General features: G+C 42.1%; 1 protein-coding gene across 5 annotated transcripts in view; it reads right to left on the bottom strand.

The window, feature by feature from the left end:
* The window catches only part of ATP8A1 (ATPase phospholipid transporting 8A1), a 944803-nt gene that overhangs the window by 370617 nt on the left and 546362 nt on the right, over nt 1–27824 (bottom strand). For all 5 annotated transcript variants that reach the window (XR_011194335.1, XM_069201769.1, XM_069201775.1 and 2 more), the window contains 2 exons: nt 17247–17430; nt 14695–14805 (listed from right to left, as the gene is read on the bottom strand). Coding sequence is in view for 4 of the 5 variants with exons in the window: in XM_069201769.1 (XP_069057870.1) it covers nt 14695–14805; nt 17247–17430 (295 nt within the window). In the remaining variant the exon portion in view is untranslated. The remainder of the gene's footprint in view (nt 1–14694; nt 14806–17246; nt 17431–27824) is intronic.

Below are 27824 nucleotides of genomic sequence, written 5' to 3'. Positions count from 1 at the left end.
TACATCTTGTTGCAGAAATTTTGATTGGCGAGGGGGGTATAAGTTGTAGGATTTCAATCGGCCACAGTAAAAATAATTAGGTGATGTCCGGACAACTTTATGCCACCTATGAAATCATGGGAAGCCATGAAACCAAGGGAAACTGATTCAGTCCACAATGCAGCCTAATCCATCCTCCAACACTGGTCATACAAAATGAAAAAAAAAAGATAAATGTTGAAAAATTATATGTAAAAGGTTTTGCCTATATATTTTACCTGTATGTGAACAAGGGCCACTGCTCAAAACGAAATCTCAACCGAACTCCTTTACAGTCACTAAGAATCATTTATAACACCTCGAACAAAAATAAATCTTATATATTATATTGAGGACTAAAAGATATGCTAAATTAAAATACTGCGTCCCCAAAATAAATTAATATTTAGTGACTCCCTCAGATATTAGTCAACTAGTTTCGATGCAAATAAGTAAACCAAGTCAAGCACATTCATCAGGACATGGACACATACACAACACATGAAATTAAAACAACAGGAATGCAGGTCTCAAAGGATAAATCTTCCTGTGGCATGAAGTTGTGTTGGAGAAAAATCCAGCATCCACCCAGTTTGGAAGCTGGCACGATGCAAAATCACGGGGATAAAATCAGTGGATGAACCTATCCCATATTTCCAAAACTGCAGCATTTACTAGAGACACCTCTGCCTATACACCTACACATTTTCATAAGTCACCATGTTAAAAAACAAAAAGGTCGCAAGAATAAGTTTCCTGAAAGGGATTTCTTAACCAAAAACAACATTTTAGAAAAACACCCCCCAGTCTCTCTTCTGCATACAAGTTGATGGAAGGACTTCTTGAGAAGTGCCAGGTGACCTGCTGACGTCCACATATAATTAGGCAGTAATTTAAAAGGACTATCACTCTCAATTACTTATATAGTTCTCATAACTTCTTTAAGTTCTTAAAAGAATGCCTATAAAAATACATACTGCCATAGTTACTTATAAAGTTCAGAATACTTGACTGCATGTCTAGAAATATTCAAAAGCAAACCCGTGAGAAATCCAATGCTGAACAAAAGGATATTTTATATGCATTCTGCAGAGCGGTGTTGTCATAACAGACATAGAAAATGCTAAATCTGTATTGTTTTTTTATAAAATACATAGCAATAAATTAAGTTTGGAAGTTAACCTTAACACACATTTTTCCAGCAAGCACATGAAGGTGAGTGTGCATTCTGGAACCACTACTTGGGTTTAAGAGAAGGGCTCAGTGCAGGCATCCATGCATACCACACACTTCATCAGAGACAAATGCACATCACCAATGCACATGTTGTGTGCAGATGCTTCTGGCTACACTAAAACCACATCCAGCTCCCAACTCCCCTGCATGAGGTCCTGCTACAGGATTTAACTGAGCATGGATGAGCACTGTTCAGTGTGAGTTGCAGCAGCCTTCCCTGGCCATATGATGTCTTCGGTCTCTCTTGCAGTCCGTAAAGGGAGAAGTAGTCAACATATATGGTGACTTTAGGGGGCAAGAGAGCCTATGAATCCTAAGCATTTCAGTTCCTTATCATGGACTTCCTGCTTATTTTACACACACTCCCTCACCAACACACTATGAGTGACTGAGGAGGACAAAGCGAACATTAAAAGGGAAAAATGGGAAGTGTGCGCAGTAAGCCTTGATGATGAGGTCACAACTGCGCCAACTACATTTAGCGCCCCGTGGGAATAGGCAGCCACAGAGGATCGAAGCACATTTGAAGAACAACAGGAAGAAGCCACTGTTCTTCTAAATTAACTACGTTAGTTTTTATACATCTTCCTGACACAGCCAAAAATGTTTTATAGTTTTCGTCCTTTCCTTCACACTCTCCGTTTCCCAGTGACTTTAGGCTGCTAGACGAATTTAATTCTCCCACTGGAGTAAAAAGTCAATGAAATTATATGATATGAACAGGAGGCAAGTGAAAAGGTTACTGTTTATCTGAAACATTTCAGTCTGCTTCAGCCACAAAAGCCATAAATTTGACCTGGCTCTTGACAATTTTCAAAACGTTAGGTCACATGAATACTCTTAACACCTTATTCAAGGTAGGATGAACAGAAATTACATAACGGTTTCAACTACTTCTGGCAACAAGCGGTTCCCAGCTGGAAGAAGCTTTCAACATACCTGGAGCCCTTACTCATCTTTTTCACACCATATGATGGCGCAGATGACAGAATCCCGGTCAGCATCGAGAAAGGACAAAGATTTTGAGGAGTGTCTGACAGAAAGGGTGCAGGTGCAACTGCAGCAGCACAGATGGCAAACAAAACCCTTTTCGGAAAGACCAGTGTACTAGACTCATCTGTCAGTCCTGGAGAGAAGTTAGCAAAGACTAAAGTCTTCTTGGATAACAACAAGGAACACATTGAGTAAAGAAAGGCCTCCAGAAGTTGGAGGATAGAACCACTCACACTTCTTCTGTCGACCAGCATAATGAACTTTAGGCCTCTAACAATCTGAAAGCATAATCCTGAGTTTCACCGTAACTGGTGCTGTAAAGTGTACCACAGATGTCCTTCCAGATTCACATAGTCCAAGAGTGAGGATTCCCTCGGTCAGATGCTCACTGCTGCGTTCAAAGTGAATGATTACCACTTTGGGACATCAAACTGCAGAAGAAAGTTGCTTACCTTTGGTAACAATCTTCCTGGTTGATTCTCTATTTTGTATACAGATGCCTCGCCTCATAAATCTAATCTAACCATCAGACTGGATCTAGAAAAAACTTGCAGTTGCTCTCCCACACTGGCAGATGTCACCATGCTGCCAAGTCGGGTCGAACTCTTCCATGGGTGTGACACAACAGAACCATCTATTTTGCGACATGGTGCCCTGATGTCAGTTCTGCTCCTTTTTCTCCCTGTATACCATTAGAAGCAGAGAAAAGCCTGACTAATTCAAGGGAATGCGGTGCACAAAACCCACCCTGAACCATATTATTAAGCATGGTTACCAGTCCTCAGTGGGATTGGGGGGTGGGCAGGTTGGTGAGGAATCTGCAGACAATTTGCTAGAAAGAATTATCAAATCAGAAGAAATAATTTCCTTCTCTAATGATCTAACTGCAGATTCCTCATGTTGACAACTGACTAACCAAGCACTACTACCTGGAGGTAGGTCTGAGAACAGACATAATAAAAAGAGCCAACCACCAAGACAATTAAGTCAACCCTCAAATTGTAGGTACTGGCAGAAAGGAAGCATATCCTGAAGGACACTTCGGCTCAGATAGATTGGTAGCACCCCAAACTGCATCATCACCAAAACAAGGCAGAAACCTCATCCAAGAGATCTACTCCAAAACTCCTCTGATCACTAGCTAGCAACCTGAACACAGAAATGCACAAAAGAAAGTAATAAAATGTCTGGACAGGACAGTAATAATGCAGAACCAACAGCACCTGTAGATTAAAAGAGCAACATCAACACAATGGTGACAAAATGAAAGCTACCCAAGGGGAAGGACGGGATCACTTTCCAGACTTCAACCACCTGTAAGGTAAAGAGGGAAGAAGAAATAAAAGCCATCTAAATACAGACACTACCTCCATACTAAGGAACACCAGAACATTTGTCATTTTAATGGAAGGAGGCAACCAAACATCGTCCTGGTCGTTCAAGTACAAACAGAAAAAAGAATCATCAAGTGAACAAAGAACAAAAGAAAAGTATACTACTGATAGGCAAAGGAAGGGTGACAGATGGAAACTCCACATAGTGGTTAGCACAACAAGGAGCTAAAAACTGAACCATTCAGCATAGACCACTGGTATAAGGGAGATCAGTGTCTGCAAGCAAAGTCTGCAAAAATGTGCAATCAAAGCAATCACCGGGAGCAGGACCAAGACTACCACTCTCTATGGCGAACCCAAAAAACAGATCCTAGGCTGGCCCACATACAGGTAAAGGAAGATGCACTAGAGCAAACAAAGTGCAAACCTCACAGGAGAAAACATTCATAATTAAAGAAAACATCAATAGATGCTAATCAACAGAAAGTAATGGAACCCAGGAAGAATGTGGCCACCAAAGACATTAACAAACAGCCAGAACACAAGGGCATCTAGTGTGAAAAATCAATCAAGCAGGGAATTTGTAAAGCGCACTACTTACCCGTGAGGGTCTCAAGGCGCTGAGGGTGGGGGGGAGGGGGTGACTACTCATACAGCCAAGTCTTGAGATGTCTCCAGAAGGTAAGGAGATCCTTGGTCTGATGCGGGTGGGTGGGAAGAGTGTTCTGCGTCTTGGCGGCGAGGTGCAAGAATGATTTGCCGCCGGTGGTGGTTCTGCGGATGCGTGGGACGGTGGCGAGGGCAAGGTTGGCGGAGCGAAGCTGTCGGGTTCACTTTCACACTGTTGTGCCGAAACAGTAGAATCATCAAACAATGGTGTCCCATGTCACAACAACAGAAGCTTCCACCTGACTTAGAACAGGAATGTATCAAGCTGTGCATGTTCAAAGCACCGTACCCCCCAAAGTGAGGTGGATGATATGCAGAGGAGTGAAACCACCAAAGATCACCTGCCTCTAATTGGCAAGCATCAACTGAAAATGAAGGCAATGGAACCAAACTAAGACTGCATTAGAAACACCAACAAGTAGAGCTGCTAGACTCCGCACTGCCCTCCTTAACAACACTACAGCAGACCACATCAGCCTTCAGCTACAGCTCTTCAGGCTTATAGTAGAGGGAAGCCATGAAGTCCTCAGAAAGGCAGAAGAGAGCGTGTGCAGAAAATAGTTAGGGTGTGGGGATACGTCCCAAAATGAACAAGCAGAATGCCAGGGCCCAAACTGCAGTGATGTGGGGCACTCTCTCATCACAGGTAACCATAAAAAGTGGTAAAACAAAACAATTTGCACAAGTGTTGGACCTGGCCCTTTTTGCAGGGTCATCCCGAAACGATTTGCCTCCGTCCTCCTGTTTTTTCTGACTTGTTTTTGTTGGCTTTAAGACTCAGGGTACTTTACCACTGCTGACCAGTGCTAAAGTGCACATTGGATTAGTAATTGGTTTTGTCCATGATTAGCGTATTTGATTTACTAGTAAGTCCTTAGTAAAGTGCACCAGAGGTGCCCAGGCCCTGTAAACCAAATGCTACTAGTGGGCCTGCAGCACTGATTGTGCCACCCACATGAGTAGCCCTGTAAACATGTCTCAGACCTGCCCCTGCAGTGTTGTGTGTGCAGTTTTGTACTGCCAGTGCGACCTGGCAAATGTACCCACTTCCCAGGCCCAGCCCTTCTATTTTACTACATGTAAGTCACCTCGAAAGTAGGCCCAAGGCCACAACCAGTCCCTGGGCCCTTGGAAGGAGAAGCTGGCAGAACCGGAGTGAAAAGCCATGCACCGGAGCCGAGCGGCTAAAATATAGACACAGCGCCTGCAACGCGGCTGAATAATCTATGCAACGCTGGTGAAATCTATGCATCACCATCTCTGCGTGGATCCATCACTGCCCTGGAACCGGATTTTCCATGCATCATCCCTGGATGTCACGTCTTCATCACCACCGCACAGGCCTGAGGCTGCTCGTCTGAAAAGTGAGGCATCCCTTCCCTGCGAAGAAAGAATCGATGCATCGCTTACCTGGTGGGGAAAGAATCGAAACACTGCCTCACTTGTGAGTAAGAAATTGATGCATCACTTGCTTTTCTGATGCACTCTCACCCCTGGGCTTTATTTTTGATGCATTTGTTCCAGAACAACGCATCCATTGATTCTTATGGATTAAGACTCTTTTTACTTTAAAATTTGATATCTTTACTTGTGTATGTTGGATTTTTGTTGTTTTGGTCTTGTTTGATTGAGAGACAAATTGGCTATTTTTCTGAACTAGTGTGGAGTCCTTTTGTGGCGTTTTCACTGTGTTACTGTGTGTCTGTACAAATACTTTACACATTGCCTCTGAGATAAGCCTGACTGTTTGTGCACAGCTACCACAGGGTGAGCAGGGGTTATCTGAGCTGTGTATCTCCCTTACACTGACTAGAGAGAAGGTCCCTACTTGGACAGGGTGTAAACTGACTGCCAATTAGAGAACCATTTCTAACAACAAGTCATAATAGAAACTATCTGTCAGGCTGAAGGCAACAGCAGCAAACAGCATTCCTGGGTAGGTGAACAGAAACCCCAACCCTCCAAAAGGGAAGCCACGAATGTCATTCATTAAGAACATATAAACTACTAACACAAGAATATGGATATGAAGAATAGGGAGAAACCCTAGGGAACAAACAAAGAAGAAAGCAAGCGATGACACTTTGGGCATGCCCAAACGGACTTGACCCACAACAGGACTCACACCAGGGCGTGGGCACAAATCTCAAGGAGTGGTCTGACAAAAATTGCTGTGGTGTGGTGGGGCTAAGATACGGGGGCAAAAAGAAAGGCAGGGTTTTGCTCCTTTGCACAATCTGTAAAACCCATCAGTCTAGTGTGATAGCTCTCAAGCCGGAGAGGGATCCGCTGAAGGAAGGGAGGCAGAGATGGAGGATTGCTATTCCTGCTGGAGAGAACGGCCTCAGCCACCACCTCGCCCTCTGCCCCAAAAGGGCTGTGTCTGCTGTTGCATCGACTAGAAGATTGATGGTGTTGGTAAGACAGACTTCTGGAATAGCCCCTAAATTGCCTATACTACTTGTGGAACTGTATGGCTGAGGATAACCCCAAGGCTAGAGCTGTAGTGCAACTACTATGCAGTGGCGTAACAAAGGCCCCCACCATCTGTCTGAAATAAGGGACACTACAACAGTATCTTGAAACCTGGTTGATCACACCTAGAGTAGCCTTCTAAGCAACACATTGGTTCTAATTGCATGACCTATGCAGCTGGTGATGTCCAGGCCTGTCCATAACTTAAATTATAATGCATCTAGTCCACCTTGGATTGTCTGGGCAAGTGAATTTCTGAAGACCTCTGGAATGGCCAACAAGATCTTGCTGGCCATGACCCATAAAGCAAGGTTGTGCATGCCCAGAAGGCACACCACATTCAAAGCACGTAAAGCCAGGTTAGCTGAAGAAAGCATTTGCTTGCCAGTGGCCAAAGGGAAATTTGATTCCCTTCCTGGGGAGTTTGAAGGAAAAGCATTATGACTTACTTTCCTTGTGGATCTGTACCCCAAAGGACTTTCAGGTGTTAGGTGTCTTGTCAAAAAGCAAGGACTGAGAGGGGCTGGTCTGTGCAATCTAGCAAAAGGTAGCTGACTGGAAGGGCTGAGCGTGGCTTAGACCAAGTAGCCATAACAGTGTTCGTAAGAGCTTTGCTATAACAGTGGCTCAGATGAGGTTGAACTTGTTAATTAATCTCAGTAAATACATTGGCTTTAGTTTTCAGTGCAGGCAATTGCAAGTCTAGCACTTCTGCTCACTCACCAGTACAGTTATAGACGTGCTTTCTTACACTGGTCGATGAGGTGGCAAGTCAAGCTTTGTCTCTGGTAAGATATCTAGTTCCCTGATATTTTGCAAGTCTCACTACAGCCCTTCATCAGTGTAATGAGGGAGGAGCAGATTGTTTGCCTTATCAGGGTGGTGAGGGACATTAGATATGCCCTGGACTACATTGAATCTAAGTCAAAGAGTACCCTATCCTCTGATAGCACTGACTTAAATAGAGAAGCTAAGTCTGAAAGTATGGCAGTACTAACACTGGTTGCATCTTGATTACTTCCAAGCATGAATTAGGTCTTACGAGGTCTATCAATGGTTCAGGGTCAGAAAACTGCATTGTGATTAAATATTACTGGTGCCAGCAGAGATGGCATCGTCGCCAGCAAGGAAGGAACTAGCACAGACCCTAGGGCTGAGCTGAAGTCTTAACATTACTATTGAGAAAATACTAAGGAGAACTGTAAGGTCAAACAACTGTTTATGATTTATGGTGGTGTTAGGACAGGACTAGCTTCCTCTAAAAAGACGGAAGCCAGATAGATTTTTTTCTAACATTACCGGAACCTAAGGCTGAATCCATGTTCGGTAAAGCAGCTACTGCTGCTCTCATGAAAAATGTCAGCTTCCCCAATATTTGTATGACTGCTATGTGGAGGTCAGGTCACACCTTTGCAAAACAACATTGCTTGGACTCTCGCTCCACTACTGATAACTAAGTGGTGAGGCTTCTCTGACTGATTGACTTAGGATTTTCAAATGTGTGTCTCTGATCATGTTTTTAGGGTTAGATTGCCACTCTGTTGTACCTTTTTATGACTATCAGAGGGAATCCCATTGTGAAGAAGCAAAACTTAACTACGTGCAACCTTAGTTCTTCAACATAGGTACTCCCGCTGAATTTATAAAAGCGCCTACCCATCCCACTGTGGTTTCAAGGCTACAGATTTCTACCATTTTCTGGTTTTTATGGATTGCTTACAGCACAGATATAAAACAGGTGGAATGTAAATTCCTTGACTGATGCATATAAAAAATGATTTGCATACAAAAAGAAGTTAACTTCACTGTCCTCCAGCAGTTTAGCTAATGGTAACACATACATATTCAACAGCAGAGGAGATAAAATGAAGCCTTATGGGACCCAGTATGTCATGATTATAGGTTCTGATCCAAAAGTTGACAGTGTAATAGACGGAGTTAGATTCATAAGAAGGATGTGAACCACTTTAAAAGCAGTAGAAAGATCTAAAAGGAGGAGGATACCTGCCTCTCTCCTGTCTGCAACACAGAGTGCTGTCATCCAGCATAGAGACAATTACCATCTCTGTGCTGTGCCTGGCTCTTAAACCTGCTTGCAGGGAATGTAGGAATGGCACACATTTCTACGAATGGCTGGACATGATGAAGGACTAACTTTTCCAATTTCTTTGCCAGACACTATAACAACAATATTGGGCAGGAGTTATTTGGATCTGATGCTGACAAGGTGGGGTTATTTTTAGTAGAGGTTTTACCAGAGCAGATTTCTAGATGGTGGGAACTACACCTTTTTACTGATGGATTGAAAAAGTAAATGTTGGAAAGTGGATTATTGGTAAGGACCAGTAAGTACCTACACTTAGAAATAGGCCACTAGCCCCCACTAGATTCAGTTAGGTCTCAATAAATTAACCCCAGCTCAACCCTTGGTAGCTTGGAAACAAGCAACAAAGTTTAACTCAGGAGACAAAGGCCCTAATTACGGCTTCGGCGGTCTTTTTTGAAGACCACCGAAGCTGTTGCAGCCAGCAGGCTGCCAGTGTTGGCGTTCTGCTGACCACCATATTACGGGTCCTGAAAGGACTTACGCCCATTTACGGGCGGAAATCCAACTCCATTGGCCTGGCCGATGGAGTTGAAGAGGCAGTTCCACCACCAGTACCGTCACGCCAACAAGACTCCACCCGCCATATAACGATACGTTATACGGCGTGGCGGAGTCCTGTACAGCAGTGTTGGATGCATGTGTGTGCCTGAAAGGGTGTGCATGAGTACATGTCTGTGTGCATGGAGGGCGGGTGTGTGCATGAGTGTCAATTTGGAGAGGGGTGTGTGCATGTATGCTGATGAGTGAGGGGGTACATGGGGGTGTGTGTATGTGCCTGCAACAGGAATGGGGATTCCCGTCACCAGGTGTGTTACCGCCAGGCTTTTCATGGCAGGGTGACTACCGCTAAAAGCCTAGCGGCCCGCAGCCTCGTCATACAAGCAGTGACATTAGGGCTGCCACCGGCCCGGAGGCGCTTACCGCCGGCCACATCGGTGCGACTGCACCAGCGGGCCAGGCGGCGTTGTGGCAGTTTGGCTGCAGCCAAACCGCCTATCTCATAATGCAGCGGTCTTCACCACCAGGCCCGCAGTGGGGAGACCACCGCCGCAAGGCTGGCGGTCTGAAGGCCGCCAGCCTAGTAATGAATGCCAAAGTGTGTAAAGCATTCTAGTATCACAAAACAGTAATTAAATAAAACACAGGAAACAGTTTCAAAATCCCAAACCAATTTATAAAAACAGGAGATATATTTATCTTTAATTTGACACCAAATCAAATAAAAATCGGGTAACAGGAACCACAGATAAGAATTTTTAAAGAATTAATGTTTTAGCGCACAGAAACAAAAAGTGCCAATCTGGTCATCTGGTCGCACCTTGACCGGGGCAAAGTCAAAGTTTATGGTTGACCGCGATGGAGCCCTGCTCGGCTACAGCAAGCGGGAGGCCTCGGTCAAAAGTTTACCTTCGGACTTCGTCATTTTCGTGAAGATTTTCTTTAGCGGGACGAAGTCACTAGTCCGATCTGACCTCCATGGAGCCCTCTTCAGATACGGGTCGCAGGAGACCTCGGTGAAGATTTCTACGTTCGGACTTAGATGATTTTTCGAGATGAAAATCCTCGTCTGGGCAAATAATGAATCTTGATCCAACATCCCTGGAGCCCTCTGCACTGGATGTCCCAGTCAACTTTCTATGTTCGGACGTAGTCCTTTTTTTGAGCTTTTTCCTTCTGAGGGGGTCGACCCTCATCAGCAAGCAGCTTTCGATGAGAGGTCGTCGGATCACTTTTCTCAGAGACCCCGGTGAAGTCCTGGAAGTCCGGGGCTCTGGAGCTTTTTAGGGGGACGAACCTGCAAGTTAGGCCGGGTCGCGGTTGAGGCAAGCCGGCTAAACTCAAAGCGGTGGTCGGTCCCTTTATTGAGATTCTAACCAAAAGTTCTCCAATCTTCTCCAAACTTCTGGATCTTCTTTCAGAAGGTCTTTGAAGGTCCTTTAGGAGTCCCCAACTCACTGCAAGGTTCCAGGAGCTCTGAGTTGCGCCTTGAGGGTGCGGACTCCAACTCCCAGAATGCACCTGGAGCAAACTCCAAAATGGCCACTGGGCAGGGGTCAGCTTCTTCAGTATTTGAGGAAGGGGACTATGGTTAGCTATATTTTGCCTGTAGCAAGCAGGGAGTTGCTTCTGGAACCAGTTGAAGCCAGGCAAATTCATTTTTTTGGTGAAGCCCAAGTGGGCAGCTGGTGCAGTCCTTTAGAGTGCAGTGTCCAGATGCAGGTCAGGGGTCCAGCAGGGCAGACCCTCTTCTTCTGATGTTCTTGTAGGGATCTGAGGTGTGGGTGCAACTCTGCCATATTTAGCCTTGCTCCTGGGTGGAAAGCAGGGGGGTCCTGGTGGTCCAATCACAGGCAGGCTCCTTCCCCCTTTGATGACCACTTCCTGGGAAGTGTGGCAAAATCAACCCCAGGGAGCAACATTCTTCACAAATCCAACATGGCTGAAAGTGATTTTTGGAGGTCAGATCTGGCTGCGCCCACCCACTGATGTGGCTAAAAATCCTAAACAAACCCCTCTCCTAATCTATTTAAGAGGGCACCTAATTGTCTGGGGTTGCAGGAAGTGAGGGAGGTCCTGAGCTGCTCCATATGTCCTTCCCTGCCTTTCAAGACCAGTTTGCTTGCTCCCCCCATCCTGTTTCACCATCTACTGAAGCAGATCTCCTCCCCTAGGCACATGCTTTGTGTTCAGCCCAGGCCGCTTAACACCTCATCAAGGCAGCCTGGTCTTCAGAGCTGAAGTTGACAACTTTCAGGTAGAGTTGTAAAACTCTTTACCTGAGCTAGTTAGTTAAAATTCAACAATTCTAAGTTGTGGGATTTATGATAACAATCAATGTGATACCAAACTCAAGGTATCTGGCACTTAAGGGGAGTTTGTTGATTAAAACAAAGTATTCCTTTTCTAGCTTTCACCATTTACTATATTGAAGAAAAAGAATTTGGCGATTTTACATCACCAGGGTTTATGAAACAATGTATATAAGGTCCCTGCTTATAGTTAAATGGTACCCAACCCTATGGGCACATAGGGCACACCTTAGGGGTGACTTATATGTAAAAAATGTAGTTTAAGACTTTGGAAGTACTTTTAATTCCAAAGTCGAATTTGCGTATAACTTTAGTTTAAAAGCAGCCAGCAAGGCAGGCCCACCTTTAAATGCCCTGGGCACCTCAGCAGTGCACCCATGGGTGCACTACCTATGCTGGGGTCCCTAAACCTACATACCCTACCATATACTAGGGACTTATAGGTAGGTAGACACTGCCAATCATAATTAGCCTCATTTGCATAACCACGTTTACACAGAGCACTTGCCCTGGGACAGGTAATCAGTACCAAGGGCACAGCCAAGAGTCAGTAACCACCAGTATCTGTCCAAAAAGTTTGCTGGTGACCAGGACAAAAAGGAGGACCTTCCTACACTAAACTATATTTTATAAGAATTATAAATGTTAGACACGGCATCCTTGGCATGGTCTCCCCTGTCTTTTTGCCTCTGCTTCCCATGTTTTGACTGTGTGCTGGACTCCGTTTTTGGTACTCTGGGCACTTTACCACTGCTGACCAGAGCTAAAGTGCAAGTGCTCCTGTATTAAATGTATATGTAATTGGCTTTCCATGATTGGAATATTTGGTTTACTAGTAAGTCCCTAGTAAAGGGCACTACAGGTGCCCAGGGCCTGTGAATCAAATGCTACTAAAGGGCCTGCTGCACTGGTTGTGCCACCTATCTGAATAACCCTGTAAACATGTCTCAGACCTACCACTGCAGTGTCTGTGTGTGTAGTCTTGCACTGCCAATTCGACCTGGCAAGTGTACCCACTTGCCAGGCCCAAATTTTCATTTTCATACATGTACGGCGCCCCTAAGATGGGCCCTAGGTAACCCCATGAGCACACTGCAGTGTATGTGAAAGATGGGACATGTACTGATGTGCTTTACATGTCCTAACAGTGAAATACTGCTAAATTTGGTTTTCACTGCTGCAACGCCTATCTCTCGCATAGGTTAACACGGGGCTGCCTTCAACTATTATTTAAGTTCAGATTCCCTTTGGGAGCAGATGGAAATATGGAGTTTGGTGTGTCTGAACTCACCATTTAAAATACATCTTTTAGTGAAGTTGGTTTTTAGATTGTTAATTTGAAAATGCCACTTTTAGAAAGTGGCCATTTTCTTGCTTCAACCATTACATGACTCTTTGTGGATTCCCTATTTGGGTCAGACTAACAGTTGGGCTGTTTGTGAATCCCCTCTAGACAGTGAGACAAAGGGAGCTGGGGAGTAGCCTGCATATCCTGATGGGCCACCTGAGCTAGAGTGGAGGGAGGAGCGGTCACCTACATCCGAATGGGCTGTGCCTGCCTGCACACAATGCAGTCTCCAACACCCTGTTGTGTTTTTGGAGCCTGGCCTGTGCAGGGCAGGATCTTTGTGAACATCAGAGACTTTCCTTTGAAGTTTGCCTACTTCAAAGGCAGAAAGGGGTATAAGTAGTGGACCCAAAGCCCCACATTTTTAGATTACTTCGGGGATCAAGAGGAACCTCTGCCAAAGAAAAGAGCTGAGGAGAAGTGCTGCCCCTGCGTGTGACTGTGCGTTGTTGGGCTATCCTCCAGTTGCTACTTCTGCCTTTGGAAGGGGACAAAGACTGGACTTTGTTGTGCATTCCTGCTTGAGAAGAATCTCCAAGGGCTTGAACTGAGCCTGCCACCTGTTTTGGAGTCTCAGGGCCATCAAAGGCTTCCTCTGCCAGCACATGGACTCTCTGCTGAGACTCCTGCCCTGCCAAGTGGTGTCCTACTTAGTCCCTGGTCCTTGAGAGATGAAGTTGTCAGAACAAGGACTAAAATCCACGCACAAAATGCCATGCAGGGAAATTTGACGTATCATCTGCAATGCGGCTGATAAACGACACACCGCCGGCAATGCGGCTGAAATCAACGCTCCACCTTCATTGTGGCTGGGAGATCGATGCATTGCGGCTGGAGAAACAACCTGCCTGCGGCTTCAGATAATGATGCAAACCCCACGCGACACAGTTTTCTAACAACATGCGACCGGATTTTCCATGCATCGACCCCGGGGCATCAAAATCATCTGCGGATCTGAGGTGCCCCATCCTGAAATCAATGCATCGCTCTCTTGCAAGACAGTAAAACGACGCATCGCTGACCCTGACTGGAGAAGAAACAACACACGGCCTCCCTTACGAGGAAGAAATCAACGCATCACCGACTTTTCCGATGCACGCTTACTCATGCGGCTTTATTTTTTAACGCAAACCAGGAACTTTGTGTAAAATCAACGTTTACATTGTTTTCTATGGAGTAAGACTCTTATTCTTTTGAAAATTCTGATTGTGACTTGTGTATGTTGGATGTTTCTCGTTTTAGTATTGTTTGATTTAGAGAAATATTGCCTATTTTTCTAAACTGGTGTGGTGTCCTTTTGTAGTGTTTTCACTGTATTACGGTGTGTGTTGATACAAATACTTTACACATTGCTTCTGAGTTAAGCCTGCCTGCTTGTGCCAAGCTTCCACGGTGGTCAGTGGGGGTTAACCAGATGTGTCTCTCCTTTGCCCTCACTAGAGTGAGGGTCCTTGCTTGGACAGGGGATAACCTGACTGCCAACCAAAGGCCCCATTTGTAACAATAAAGCTATCTGCTTCAAGACTGCTACCAGGCAAGGCTCCTTAGGCAAACCTGTGTGCCCATCCGGAACTAAACAGTGTTACTAACTGTGCCATGTTTAATTAACTGATGAGACATCCCACACACACACACACAAAGTCAACAATAGACAACCTGCAATAACTATTGCATAATGTAGCAAAATGTTCATTGGAAAGTTACCTCAATAATATATAAAACTATATTCTTGTAGAAGCAGTACAGGATACACTTTGATACTCTGTTGTAGTTCCAGGCACCATGAACCAATAACAAGTTCTTCAGGTATTTAAACTACAAACAAAAAATGTAAAACATGGTCAATACTGTAGATACATCATAAAATGTGCTTTTGTAAAGGATTTTAACAGGAAATTGTTGCTTAGCAAATTCAAACAATTAAACTTTAATACAAATAATTTTAAAAAACAGTTACTATTTTATAAAAGTAAATTGTTTATAGTGAAAGTTTTGCAAATGCTTTCCTGAAGCACTGTTTTTCCTAGGTAGGATAGGGTGTTGGTACACTTTACAACCATAAACAGATATTTCTCTTAACAAATAAATTGTGGGAAAACAACTTAAATAAATAGAGGGTAACCATGGAGGGTAAGATTCTTAAGTAGATATTAAGGGAGGCACAAGCTTAAAAGAAGTTGAGTAAAGATGTATTAAGATGGTAACATGTGAAAAGCTGCACAACATACTAGTTTGCAGAGATAAACATCAGCATATCTTCATTGTAGTTGTTAATGAATGGAGAATTTTACTGTGGTGAGTTGAATGAGAGAGCTATGGGTCGTTACACAGAATGCAATTAAAAAATGCTTTTTGGATTTTTGCTATATTGAAGGAGACCATGCATATGCCTGAGGTTACCAGGGACTGGTGCGAACTGCATCTGAAAATGCTTACAACACAGCCTTAAAATTTTAAAAACTACAGGAAAACAATGCTTTCACTTTCAAATGGGATACAAAGCCTAGCAACTATTCATAATGTCCATGAGCTGTTACTTACCTTGGTTCCAATGCACTACCTCAGTGGTACCATTTACAAATAGCATTAAATTGCCCCTTTAAGTTGCAAAGAATACCATAATCTCCTGGGAGGATGAAAATACAAAAAATACCCTATCGACAGTGGTAAAATTCATCATACACACCCTGCTTGATTCCTATGGAATAAGATATTACATTGCAAATGGGAATGCAATTTGAGATGCAAATTATGTAATAAGAAGTTACTTTGCAAATGAACTGTACAATTACAGGAGCTCACAATATGAAGTGCCTGATGAATATCAGTTAAGCAGACCATAATTTGAAATCAATGATAACACACAAGTGTACAGCCTCAAGAAAGATCCTGCAAGAAAAATGCTAATCCATCTGATTACAAACACAGAACCTCTTCAGTTTTTGTACCAGCAACCCTAACCAACAACTTATGGCATACTTCTTCATCAGGTCTAGTCAACATCCAACACAGATTCATGTTTGGATGGGATCAACCATGTTGTGAAAGCTCTTATAAGTGTTTTTGGAAGGGGGTGAGTGGCTGAGATAAAATACCTAGCAATTCACCCCCAAAAATCTAAGCTAATAATAGTGTCCCTAATAAGGCTAAAAACAATGTGTGACTGTCTAGGGTTATTTAATAACCCTACATCGTATTTCAAGTCAACAAGTTTCCTCCATTCCGTGAAACCCATAGAACTTAGCCACCTTCATAAGGGCTATAAAAACTTAATATGTAGACCACAATATTTCCAGGAGACACAACCTAGTAGCAAGGTGACCTTACAAAGTGGTGACAGGATACTAATCCTGGCTCTGGTACTTCAGCCAAACATTGTGTGATTTTTGAGACATTTTTATCTTTTGTTGCTGTTAGAAACATGTGTACTAAAATACTTCTGTATGGTGTCTAGAACTGCCTCAACACCAGGGGGTTGATTCGAGTTTGGCGGATGGAAAACTCCGTGCCCCAAACTCCCAAAAGGGTGGTTATTATCGGTTTCCTGCTAGGTTGGCGGGCGGAAACTGGCCTAGTGGGAAACAGGCTACAGCACTGTCTCCGGCTCACAACTGTGCTACTGCCATGAAGCCGCTGGTGAAAAACAAGGTCGCAATCCCCAGGGCAGTGCTGCCCTGGCCGATTAGGACCTCCGCCACTGCCGGGATGCAAGATTCTGGCGGAACTGGCGGTTCTCTGGTGGCCCAACCTCGATGGTTGTAATGTGGCAGTCAGATCGCTGCATTGGCGGCTGTCTATAGACCGCTACACTCAATGTGGCCCTATGTTTTTACCTACTCTGCCCATTACATCTTGGTCTCTGTCATTTGGTTGACCACACATACACAATAATATTCTCCTACGTAAAGCACCAAAATGTCTGAGATACTCCTACCGTAATAATGTTCTAAATAAAATGCTATACAGCTCTGTGACTATCAGTCTGCACTATTTTAAATATCTCAGAATATATAAGTAAATATAAAAGACACATGGGTACAAGTTAAATATTTTGATGAAGAGCTCATTACATTATATGACAAATCAGTATTGAGGACGGGAATAGCTGTTCAGTGATTTCTTATTAAGGAGTATGTTGGGATGATGAACCTCACTATGATCATTAAATGTACCTCAGTGGAACTGATTTATGAAAAAGTATCCCATTCTCATTTAACACATATTTTTTGTAGGTTTTCAGATGTAAATAGACATACCTGTGCTATTGAGTAGTCTGATGAATTAGCAGCCTGTAGTCCTTCGTTTCCACTTATGCCAACACCGACATGTGCTGTTTGTATCATACTCACATCATTTGCCCCATCACCTATTGCCAAAGTAATTACTTTGACTTGCTTCTTCACCATTTCCACAACTTCAGACTTCTGGAGTGGAGACACTCTGAATACAAATGAAATAAGTATGATTTAGAATTTGCAGCAAACTCTCAGTCATTGTAAAAAGCCATAAAATGCACACTTAGGGTCTCTCATGTTTGCAGTAGGATTCTGACTTTGTGTGTTCATAAACATCACCAGGAGCAGTCTCAAAAAACTATGATGGTCCAGATTACAGAAGCACCCCGACTGGACCACATTCACTCATGAATATGTTAGCTGGAAATGTACATTTCCATATGTAACTTTTTTTGCTCACAAGGAGAATTCTTTTTCCTGAGAAACCACTTCTCTATACCCTCAGGGCATCTGGTGATGTCCTGTGTAGTGGATTCTATTTAGTTTTAATGGGAATCAGTTTAGCTTAGCTTTCTGGCCTGCAGGCCTGTGCCCTTGTCACCTAGTGACTTTTAACCTACTTAGCCTGCTCTGTCTTGGCCTATTTTTATATTAAGATGGCTGCCTTTGTTTAGAGTTAGATCAATGTTTTGATCTACGTTACCATGCCACTCTGTGAAGGCATCACTATCAGCGTCAAACTTAAGTATTGTATGTAGGTATTCACATCATGTCCCTTTCCCACTTACATGTGACAGGAACATAATGTACTTTGGTGGGAATTGTTTACATAATTGCCGCCATAAGCCTGCCCCCTTATCTATTGTTTGGGAACATACCTGCGTCAGGGGTCCTACAAGATCTGTCTAAATACATCTCACACAGAAAAGGTTATCAGAGGGATTCCTATCAGATGCTATTGACGCCATCTATGCTGCAGGTCCCCTTGAAGCAGACCCAGTCATTGTGTCACCACGGAGTCTGATCTAGAGACCTCATTCCAAGGTAACGAGGGTTGGTGGGGCCCTTCTCATGGATATGGTACTGGCAGATTAAGTTTAACACACCTAGCTCTAACTAGGTCAGGGATTAGGTTTTCTATGCTAGTGTTTTAACATTTCATGTTTATTGTAAGATGGTGGGGGTCTTTGTACTCACGATTCGCCTCCTCACAATCATGCTTCTTTTATTATTAGCTATCCCAATAATTGCAGGTCATGGATTTTACCGTAGATTGCAGTCTTTCCAATAAACCTATTGAAAACTCTCTTGCATCTTCTTTATTCCCTGTGTGTGAATGAGACTTATTGCTAACGTGAGTAAAGGGTAATTTCCGTTCCACCAGGACTCCCCTGAGATGTCACACTCTAAAGTCCATGGGTAAAGGCTGCCAGAAATCATCCTTTCCTGTTTGGGTTTTTGGTGAGGTACTGCTTGTGAGCTGGGACACTTGCGACTTGCTGTAGGATTGGCTTAGTCGCCTACAAACAAAAGTGCTGTCATCCCTAAACCAGCAGTCTCGCCTAGGAGTGAGAGTCCAAATACGACACCCATACATAATCATTTTATAAGCATTTACAGATGAGAAGAGCCATGAAAAATGTTAGTGAGTTTAATGAATCTTTAAAAGCACCTAATACCTGCCCGAACATAAAGCTTGTGAAATTCTTATGTCTAGCTGGAAAGAAACTGGAAAGTACTATACAAAAGCTCTTACTGGTCAAGGCTATTTTTGCCTAATTAAAACAGTGCTTGTCATAGCTTTGTAATATGTCACTTTTAAACTTTTAACTTTTGTATATTCATACATGCAATAGATTTTATTAACTCTGCCTGGAATAAATGTTTGAAATGTGTAAACACCCAGAAACTTAAGACTCTATTGGTGTTTGTAAGATATGATGATGTTCATTTTAGTAGCCCTTATGCACATCCGAGATTCCTACCTGTTTATGATGCAAATCGGGTTGTATGTATATCTTTTTATGTGAGAGTTCTTGACCACAGCAGCTGCAGCTTTTGGACAAAAGGAGGTGATTTCTCCTGTTCTACTACAATCAACCCGGGTCGATCATGTATTAGACTTGTGTCATCTTCTCACTTCTAAAGCTTTATAGAGCACCGTCTGTGGATCTGACTGACCTGGGGGTCAGTAGACTGAGAAGACCTGCTGTGTTGCTGCACCATTATGGATTCATGTGACTGTACAACACAGAATTTGGACATAGATAACCACTGCCATTTTAGAGCACAACCTGTAAAAACCTGGTCATATTCCTCCCACTGATCAGTACTTGGGAAGGCCACCTGTTGATGCACATGTCAGTCATAGCCTGACAGACTTGATACTTTGTGTAAATCGCCCCAACCGAAAGAACTGAACATGGTGTGTCGTCCTTAAAACAAGGGAGATCAAGAATCTAGCATCATACAGCTGTGCAGTGGTACATGATGTAGATGAACTGATGCTTGACCACCATTACACAACCAGCATGGCCAAATACTTGATGCAGTGGTTCAGGATGCACAAAATAGCAGACTCTGTAGCCTGACGAACCGTTTGACAAACTGAGGCGAAAAGGGCAGAAATTTTGGAAAAGTGTAATGGTGTACCAATCGGCTGTGTCATGTGGGTGGCATGAATAATGGAGGCTACAGATTAAAGGTATTTTGACAAACAAATAAAGGCAGCAGACATATCCTAAGTGGAAAAAAGCATAGGAGGTGGAACCCTGTTATAGCGAGCCAGACCATGAACAAGCCATTCAAGAACCAGTGCAATTAAAACAGAAGGGTTTGCTCCCCCATCTCCTTTCCTAGCAGTTCAGGTGATACCACATTTTAACTGGGATACTGGAAGAAGATCTTTGAAGCATAACTTAATGCAATAGACTGAGCCCTTTCACTTCTAAAAATAAATGAAATCAATAGAGGAAGCCTTGTTAATCCATACTTTGGGCCTGAAAGGCAGGAGTATTTTTAACAATTACCACAGCACTTATTCAAAATACGCATGGGGGGAGCCACTCTAGAGGTGGTAGAGTGTTGACACAGTAGCTGACTATGCCACTATCACAAAACCATTTCACAAGAGGTTTAGTTCAGGCAGAATGTTAGAAAGGCAAAAATTCTTGCAAAGCTCCCAACAATCTGGAAAACAGGTGGATACATTTGTGGCAACACGGAAAGCATTGGCTGTCATGTGCAACTACAGAGACTGCAAGTACGAAATTATCAGAGATCAACTAATGAAAAATACTAGCAATAAGGTCCAAGAGAGTTTGATATGGATGAAAGGTCCTGATCTAGAATCTATATTGGAGATCACTCAAGGAATTGAGCATTCACAGTTATGCATAAGGGAAATGTAAATTTCAAGACAATGTATGTGATAAGGGGAGGTCAGGAAGACATCTAAGGCCAACCAGGAAAAGGGAAACGTTAACTAAGGTCAGTCAACATAAGAGAGAAGTCACAAATCTATCAAGTGGCAGGAGTATCTAAAAAAAAGAAAAGATGTAGAGAGATGTTGTTTGGGGTGTATCAGAATAACACAAAAGGGTAATACAAAAGTGTGTCTGGAAAGTCATAGATTTGTTGTAATAAAAAAGGTAACTTTTCTACAAATCATACTGAAGAAGCCAAGAATTGAAACCTTCACTTTTTGAAGAAAGTGAATGGAAATGGTGAAGAAATGTGAAAATGAGCTAGCATTTGAGGATAACATAGCCAAAGAGGTGTGCATGTGGCACAGGATAGGGACTGCCTATTAGCTTGGAGGAGCAAAAAGAGGTAAATAGGGTAATGAACCCCAATCATCCTGAAAGGGAACGCTGTAGATCCTGTTTGTATTTAGTAAACCAAGTGGTAGGTTCAGGGAAAATAGAGAAATGAACTAGATAGAAAAGTGCCCAGAAAAGTTCAGAGACAATATTGGAAAAGTCAAGGGATTTAGTCATAAAATTGCTTTGAAGGAAGGTGCCAAGCATCAAGGTTTTAAAGGTACCCTGGGGCCTTATTGAGGAACAAAAGGCTGACTTAGAGAAACTGTGCAAGCTGGACATCATTTATTTATTTAAGAGATACATAGGTCAGAATGGCTTGCACCTGAGCTTCTGGCATTCAAGACGGACAAATGGATAAGATTTTGAGTCAACCTCCATGACCTGAATCAAAACATTTAGGTGGTTCACCAACCACATCTGAATAACAAGATGCTGGTGACATTAAGGGGTGCAGGTACATTTCCTCATTATGCTCCCTAGACATGTTGGTGACCTACCACCAGTGAGAGCTGCATCGCAAATCCCAACATCCCCACATTTGTCACCACAGAGCCTGCTTATAACTACAAGTGATTGACATTTGGATTGGTATCTGCTGTCAATAAATTTCAAACAGTTATGGGCATTCCTAGCCGTGGTGGCATACTTCCAAAATAATATCTTAGTATGGAGTGCAGACATAGACATCATAAGAGAATGAGTACTTTACTGAACATCCTGAAGACAAGTGGAATGATATTGAAAAAGAAATAAAGCAGATTTGTTGACGGTGATCCAGTCTGTCTGGGGCACCATGACCCTAGAAAATCTATAGGAAAAAATGTTTTTATAAGTCTTGGTGGAAGCTAATCAGTAAAGTAGTCTTATAAGGACTGATTGAGGTCCCTCCTAGTGTTGATGGAGTATTATGGCAAATGTATTCCTCACTTTACGAGTAAAACAGTCTTTAAGAACTCAAAAACAAAATGCAAAGTATGTGTAGAGTGTGCAGTTTGGGAATCCTTTTTACTGAAGTTAAGAAGGGGATACTTGAAGCACAACCACTCAAACAATTTGACTCTAGGGATACAAGCATCATCATGACAGGTGTGAGTTGATAGGTTTTGTTGGAGTTTTCTTGCAGAAGAGAGTCAACGGAAATTAAGAAGTTGTGACATTTGCATACAGAGTGCTAGATGGAGCTGAATCATCTTTCTCAGTGAAAGAGAAAGACACACTTGTGATGTAGTGGGGGAGCACAACACTCTGAAACCTACATGGGAGATACAGAATTCAGACTGAGAACAGATCACAAGTCTCTTGTGCATTTGTTCACTACAAGGAGTGGAGGAATGGAGACATTGCAAATTATGAAGTGGCAATACATACTTTAAGAACTTCAGCATTGTCTGGTGTACATCCCATTGGCAAAGAACTTTGCTGCTGATTTTATGTATCTTGATTACCATTCAAGGAGGATGAGCACAAAGATAACACAGGAAGAAAAGGGAGGAGATACGAAGTGATGTGAGGCAAATTGATGTGGTGTTGAATGGGGTCCGATAAGAGGAAGAGTAGAGGAAAAATACTGATGAGGATGAAATTCTTGATTTAGTCAATTAATGCATGACGAAGGAGTGGCCTGGTGGGAAGCACTTAAAAGATTAACTTAAGCTTATGGCCACGTAGCCAATGAACTGACCTGCAAACATTGTCAAGTAAGGTGGACGGTGTTACTGGTGACATTTAATGGGATGCTGATTAAGGTGCTGGGTTGGCATATGAAGTTGACACTGAAATACGTGCTCTGAAAAAAAAGTACAACTTTGCTGTTTAAAAGTGGTGTCAGATGTGGAATTAGATGGCCAACATACCTGTCCTGCACCCTAAATAAGGAAGGACTCTCAGTCTGACACAAGGACACAGTGGCTGCAGGACCATGCAGCTGCTGACCAACAGCTGCTGGTGAAGTTCTATTAATCAGCACAAATCCAACACAAAGAAACAGTGGAAAAATGTATAGCAGCTTTCTACTTAGCCATAACCAGACTCGATATCAATGCATTTCAATTTCCCGAATATCAGGAAGGATGATTTTTTTGTTTACTTTGAGCAGAAAGCAAAACAGGCAGTATTGCACTTGGCATCATTTGGTGTACCAAGCTGTTTACTGTTTGCTAACCCTGGTCTAAACCCCCTAGCCTTATGTCACAATAAGAATGTTGTACTCATACTACTATTGAGTAATAGCCACATGCGAACAAATAGCATTGAAATAATCATGACACACCCTGTACTATTGTGCACGAGGTGGTTGCCATACAAATCTTGTACGTCTTTATGCAAATAATCCACATTGACCAATTTGGTGACTTCCTTCATAGCTGAATCCAAATATGGCTATCCCTGTGTCTGAGGTATAAAGATGAAGAGGCTTTAAATACTGTGACTATTTTTCAAAGAACTCACATGCCATAATGTTTACCGTCTAAATCCAAGAGGGTGACTTCAGGAAGAACTAATGACTACATGAATACCCAGTGGAATTATTAGGGGAGGCATTGCTTTGGTTATCCACAGAATTCTGTGAATGCCATCACCTACTATCACTTCCTTCAATCAGTGGATCTCTCAATGATAGGGAATTAAGTCATACTGGGCCAGATGTATCAAAGTTCCATTTTGCATTACCTGAATAGCGAATTTTAGGTAATCGCTATTTAGGTAATGCAAAATGGAATGTAACAAAATAGCGATTTTTTTAAATTTGCAATTGCTATTAGGGAATGTTTTTGAGAAACCAAGGGTGCTGAGCGCCTAAGGCCCCCTTTGATGCTCCCCCCCCCCCAAAAAAACAATTGTGAACATGTAAAGTGCACACATGCCCTAAGGGCATGTGTGTGCTACATGGCACTTAAAAAAAAATGCATTTTTAATGCATTTTTTTTTAAATTGCACATGGTTACCACCAACTTGGAGTTGGGAAGGAAAATAGTCAGCAATGCGTGGCGCTCAGGGCCCTCCTTTTAACAGTGTTGGGGGTGGAACTGCACCTATCAATGACTGAAAATTTCAGTAGAAAGGTAAATCCAGCTAAATAAAGAAAAAACAAAATACAAAAGAATATAGAGAAAAAGCAGTATTATTTCTGGGTTTCAGATCAGCTTAGCAGAGTCACACCTGCTGTACTTTCCAAAGGGGAGAGCATGCCCTATCCCACACTTCTGCCTACATTTCTACACTTTATCAGGATGAAAAGTGCAGCTGCCCCACACTTTACCAAACAGTCTTTTATATTGAAAATAAAGAGATTAAATATCAGCACTCAGGACGGTTTTGGTAATCTGGGTAGTACACATGTTCAGTAAGAGACAGAAGGATCCAATATGACAGTAAATAAATCATGTGTATTGTGATACATTTGGTGGCAAAGAAAACAAGTTCATCCAACTCAAAAGACCATTATCATTTGAGGTATGTTTAATTTCACAGCAGGAATCACCAAATAATGTGCAGCACTCTGCATCATAGTTATTTTACTGCACGCGCTAGATCAGCAAATGTTTTCATACCTGCCACAAACCCACTGTTGTCAGAGGGATGAATAATGATGTATTTTGCATCTTATGGTATAATTGCTTGTCTTTAAATCATAGTAAAGAATGGACCATTAATATGAATGGACTTTCTTAAACAGTTTTAACACACTTCCTGATTTAATCTTTCAAAGGTAACAATTTTGGAGGATTTCTTGAGGGCCACAAAAAATTGTCTCAGGAATCTCTAATAATTTTAGACTTATTCACTCCTGAGCTGGTACAGCGTTTCCTTTAGAAGAAGCTTCTGTCAAGTGATTTCTATGCTGGAATAAGAGTTTGTAAAGAAAACAGACTTCCAATAACAGACTCTTAGGGAGCTGTGGAAACCATGGGTACTGTTATTGCTCAGCTTGGTACCCAGACAGATTGGGAGTTTGTTCGGTACGCGGACAGAACCTTTCTTCGCAACCACATAACCGACAAGGAGTTGACCATCAACCTGGAACTCTTATGTACGATCAAGGTAGAATGCCAATGCTCTCCAGGGAGAAGGACTTTTTTTCTGACTATTCGGGAACCATGCAGTTTAGAAGGTGCTCATTAAAAAGGAACTAATCCAACTATAAAGTGATGCACTCCTGTGGCATTCTGGAAAGCCAGAGGCACTCATTACTTAATAAATCTTTCTGCAAGTGAAAGCTGCAGAAACCTTCCGGATCATGAGATAAGAGTTATTATTCTGCAGCTGTTAGAACTTGGGTTCCTGAGTGCACATTACCATAGACTGTGACTTCTCCTCACTACAATTTAATTTGTTGCCAGGCATGATATTAAGCTACTTTATTAGCCAAGAGAGACTTGCTCTCCCAGTGTTTTTTAGATATTCTATCGTCCAGTCAAATGCTAAGATGGTCCTGTGTTATGGGTCATGGTATTCAAATTGCTGTCTTTCCCTTTTGACTTCTCCCTTTCCAATGTACTGGAGGTGGATGTTAAGATGCTCTATGCATGACTTGCTTTATTCATACATCAGCTTCATATTCCTTTCTACCACGAGGTTGCTGCATATCATAGTACTTTCAGAGTTGGTTGTTGGGTCTGCTTTATGGACATATAGGATGGGAGGTTTAAAAAGGTTCGCACTTATCTAATTTTTTTAAGAAAAACTTTGAACCCACATTGTAAAATAAAGTAATTTGCTGATATTCGATTAACACTTACAAATAAAAGTGTATACCTACAATTATTTATGTACATTTTCAAATGTCAGTTTGAAAGTCAGTCAGTTTTTGTGTGCATGGACTGAGTTTAATTTCCCTCTGGAGGGCCTACTTAAAATTGTTTGACCAACAACCTCAGTCCTGTAATTTTCCTGCAAACGTACGCATCTTTAAAAACGTAAGTGCCCCACTTCTAAAGAGTAGCATCCATAAGAGGTTGATAAAATCTGGTTCATCTAAGTGATTTAAGATTTCAAGCCTATATAAAAATGCATAAGGGTTGTGTGTGCTTATCCCTACCTGATATTTTTCATCATTGAAGTTCAGTTCTGCTGTCTAACTAAAAGACTATTTCAGCTTTTAACATACACATTTTTAGTTTTCAGTTGCTCAACAGAAACAAATTTTGTAGGAACCCTAGCGATTTTGTTAGATATGTACAACAATATTAATATTCTAGGTATAGCTCAGGGTTCCGTGTTTGGTGTGGAGGACCACTTTACATGGAGAAGAATGATGAGAACTCATGAATAACTGTTTAGAGATGATAGCTCCTCTACTAACATTTACAGATTGATATACAATGTAACTTGTTAAACTGGTGTACTTTGCTTTTCATTATAAAACAGTAGAAAGTAGAATCTAAGCTTATTATAATCACGCTGGTTTTATATTCAATATTGACTGAAGCACAGCTTGATGTCTATCTTACTGCTGAAAGAGAATTTGGCACAAGTAATTACAATTGAGGAATATTCATAATATCAATCAACTCAATCATTATGCAGACGTGGTGTCATCAGCACCTAAAGTAATGGGTGAAGAGGCAAATCAACACTAAAGGACCAGCATTCTTCTATAAGGACATTTAGCTTATAATTTATTAAATAGGAGACAAAGAGAGGGATGACCCTTGCTTTTACAGCCAGTTCACTTCGTTAGTAAATTTCCCTACTGGACGATCCATTTAATAGTGCCATATTGGGATTTTATTTTACCTTAACTAACAAACAGCAGTGTGGGGGTAGTTCTTCCTCCTCAGAAGTGTTAACAATTTACAGAAATATATGCAATCTTCAACCTACCTCTCCATCAAGTACGACTCATGAACAAGTATGCACCAATAAAAGTGTAGTACTGGAAAAGCATCATCTGGATTATTTAGGAGCAGTGTACTTTATTCTGTAAATTCTAAAGTAAGATTTTGATCACACTTTCCACCCAACACCACTCATTTATGAATGTAAAGAAAACATTTGCATACTTGACACCCATTTGTTAACAGTCAGTAACGTTGACTAAAGGTATCCATGTCTTCCTTCTACAAGCTGGTCAATTACCCAAATAACTGGCCGAAGTTCAGTATGCAGGAAACATATCAAACTGGGTGAGACTTGCTTTACTATAAGGGGCCACTACAGTGCAAGGAAACTTTCCTTTGGAGATGATAAACATTTATAATTGTCAAACCTAGGTGGCTTGAACTTCATCGGCATCGTTGTTGAGGCGGAAGACAGGAATTTTTAATTGAAGTTTCTAGAATTCTACTTTTTCACCCTTTTTATCATGACTGTTTTCCTTAAGCAAGACCCCAATTTGACCATTACAGACTTCGCCATCAACCCATTAAGATTTGTGAAAACTGTCATGATTGTCAGGCAGGTTTGGCCAACAGAAAGTTCATTTAAAAAGTAATACACCAGTACTGAACAACTGGTCACAATATATTTTGTGCACTAGATTTATTTTGCACTTGTAAGGCTATTAGAGCACAAAACGTAAACGTGAATACTTTTCATCTTGAAATAAATATGCCTGGCAATATGAAAGGATCTGAAACAGGTGCACTGTTGCAAGCAAAGCGAGATCTGCGCATTCTTGAGTCAAGTACATCTGGTGTACTTATATAATGATAAGCACATGTAATATGAAAAAGACTAAGGTGGCAAAGCAGAGAAGTAGCTCATTGACATGCTAATATTTACACTAGAAAGGATATCAGCGCAATTTGTTGGTACATAAACAAGAGGATCATAC

This window comes from Pleurodeles waltl, chromosome 1_2 (assembly GCF_031143425.1).
Source record: "Pleurodeles waltl isolate 20211129_DDA chromosome 1_2, aPleWal1.hap1.20221129, whole genome shotgun sequence".
Lineage (NCBI taxonomy): Eukaryota > Metazoa > Chordata > Amphibia > Caudata > Salamandridae > Pleurodeles > Pleurodeles waltl.
This window is presented reverse-complemented; position numbering and strand designations above follow the sequence as displayed.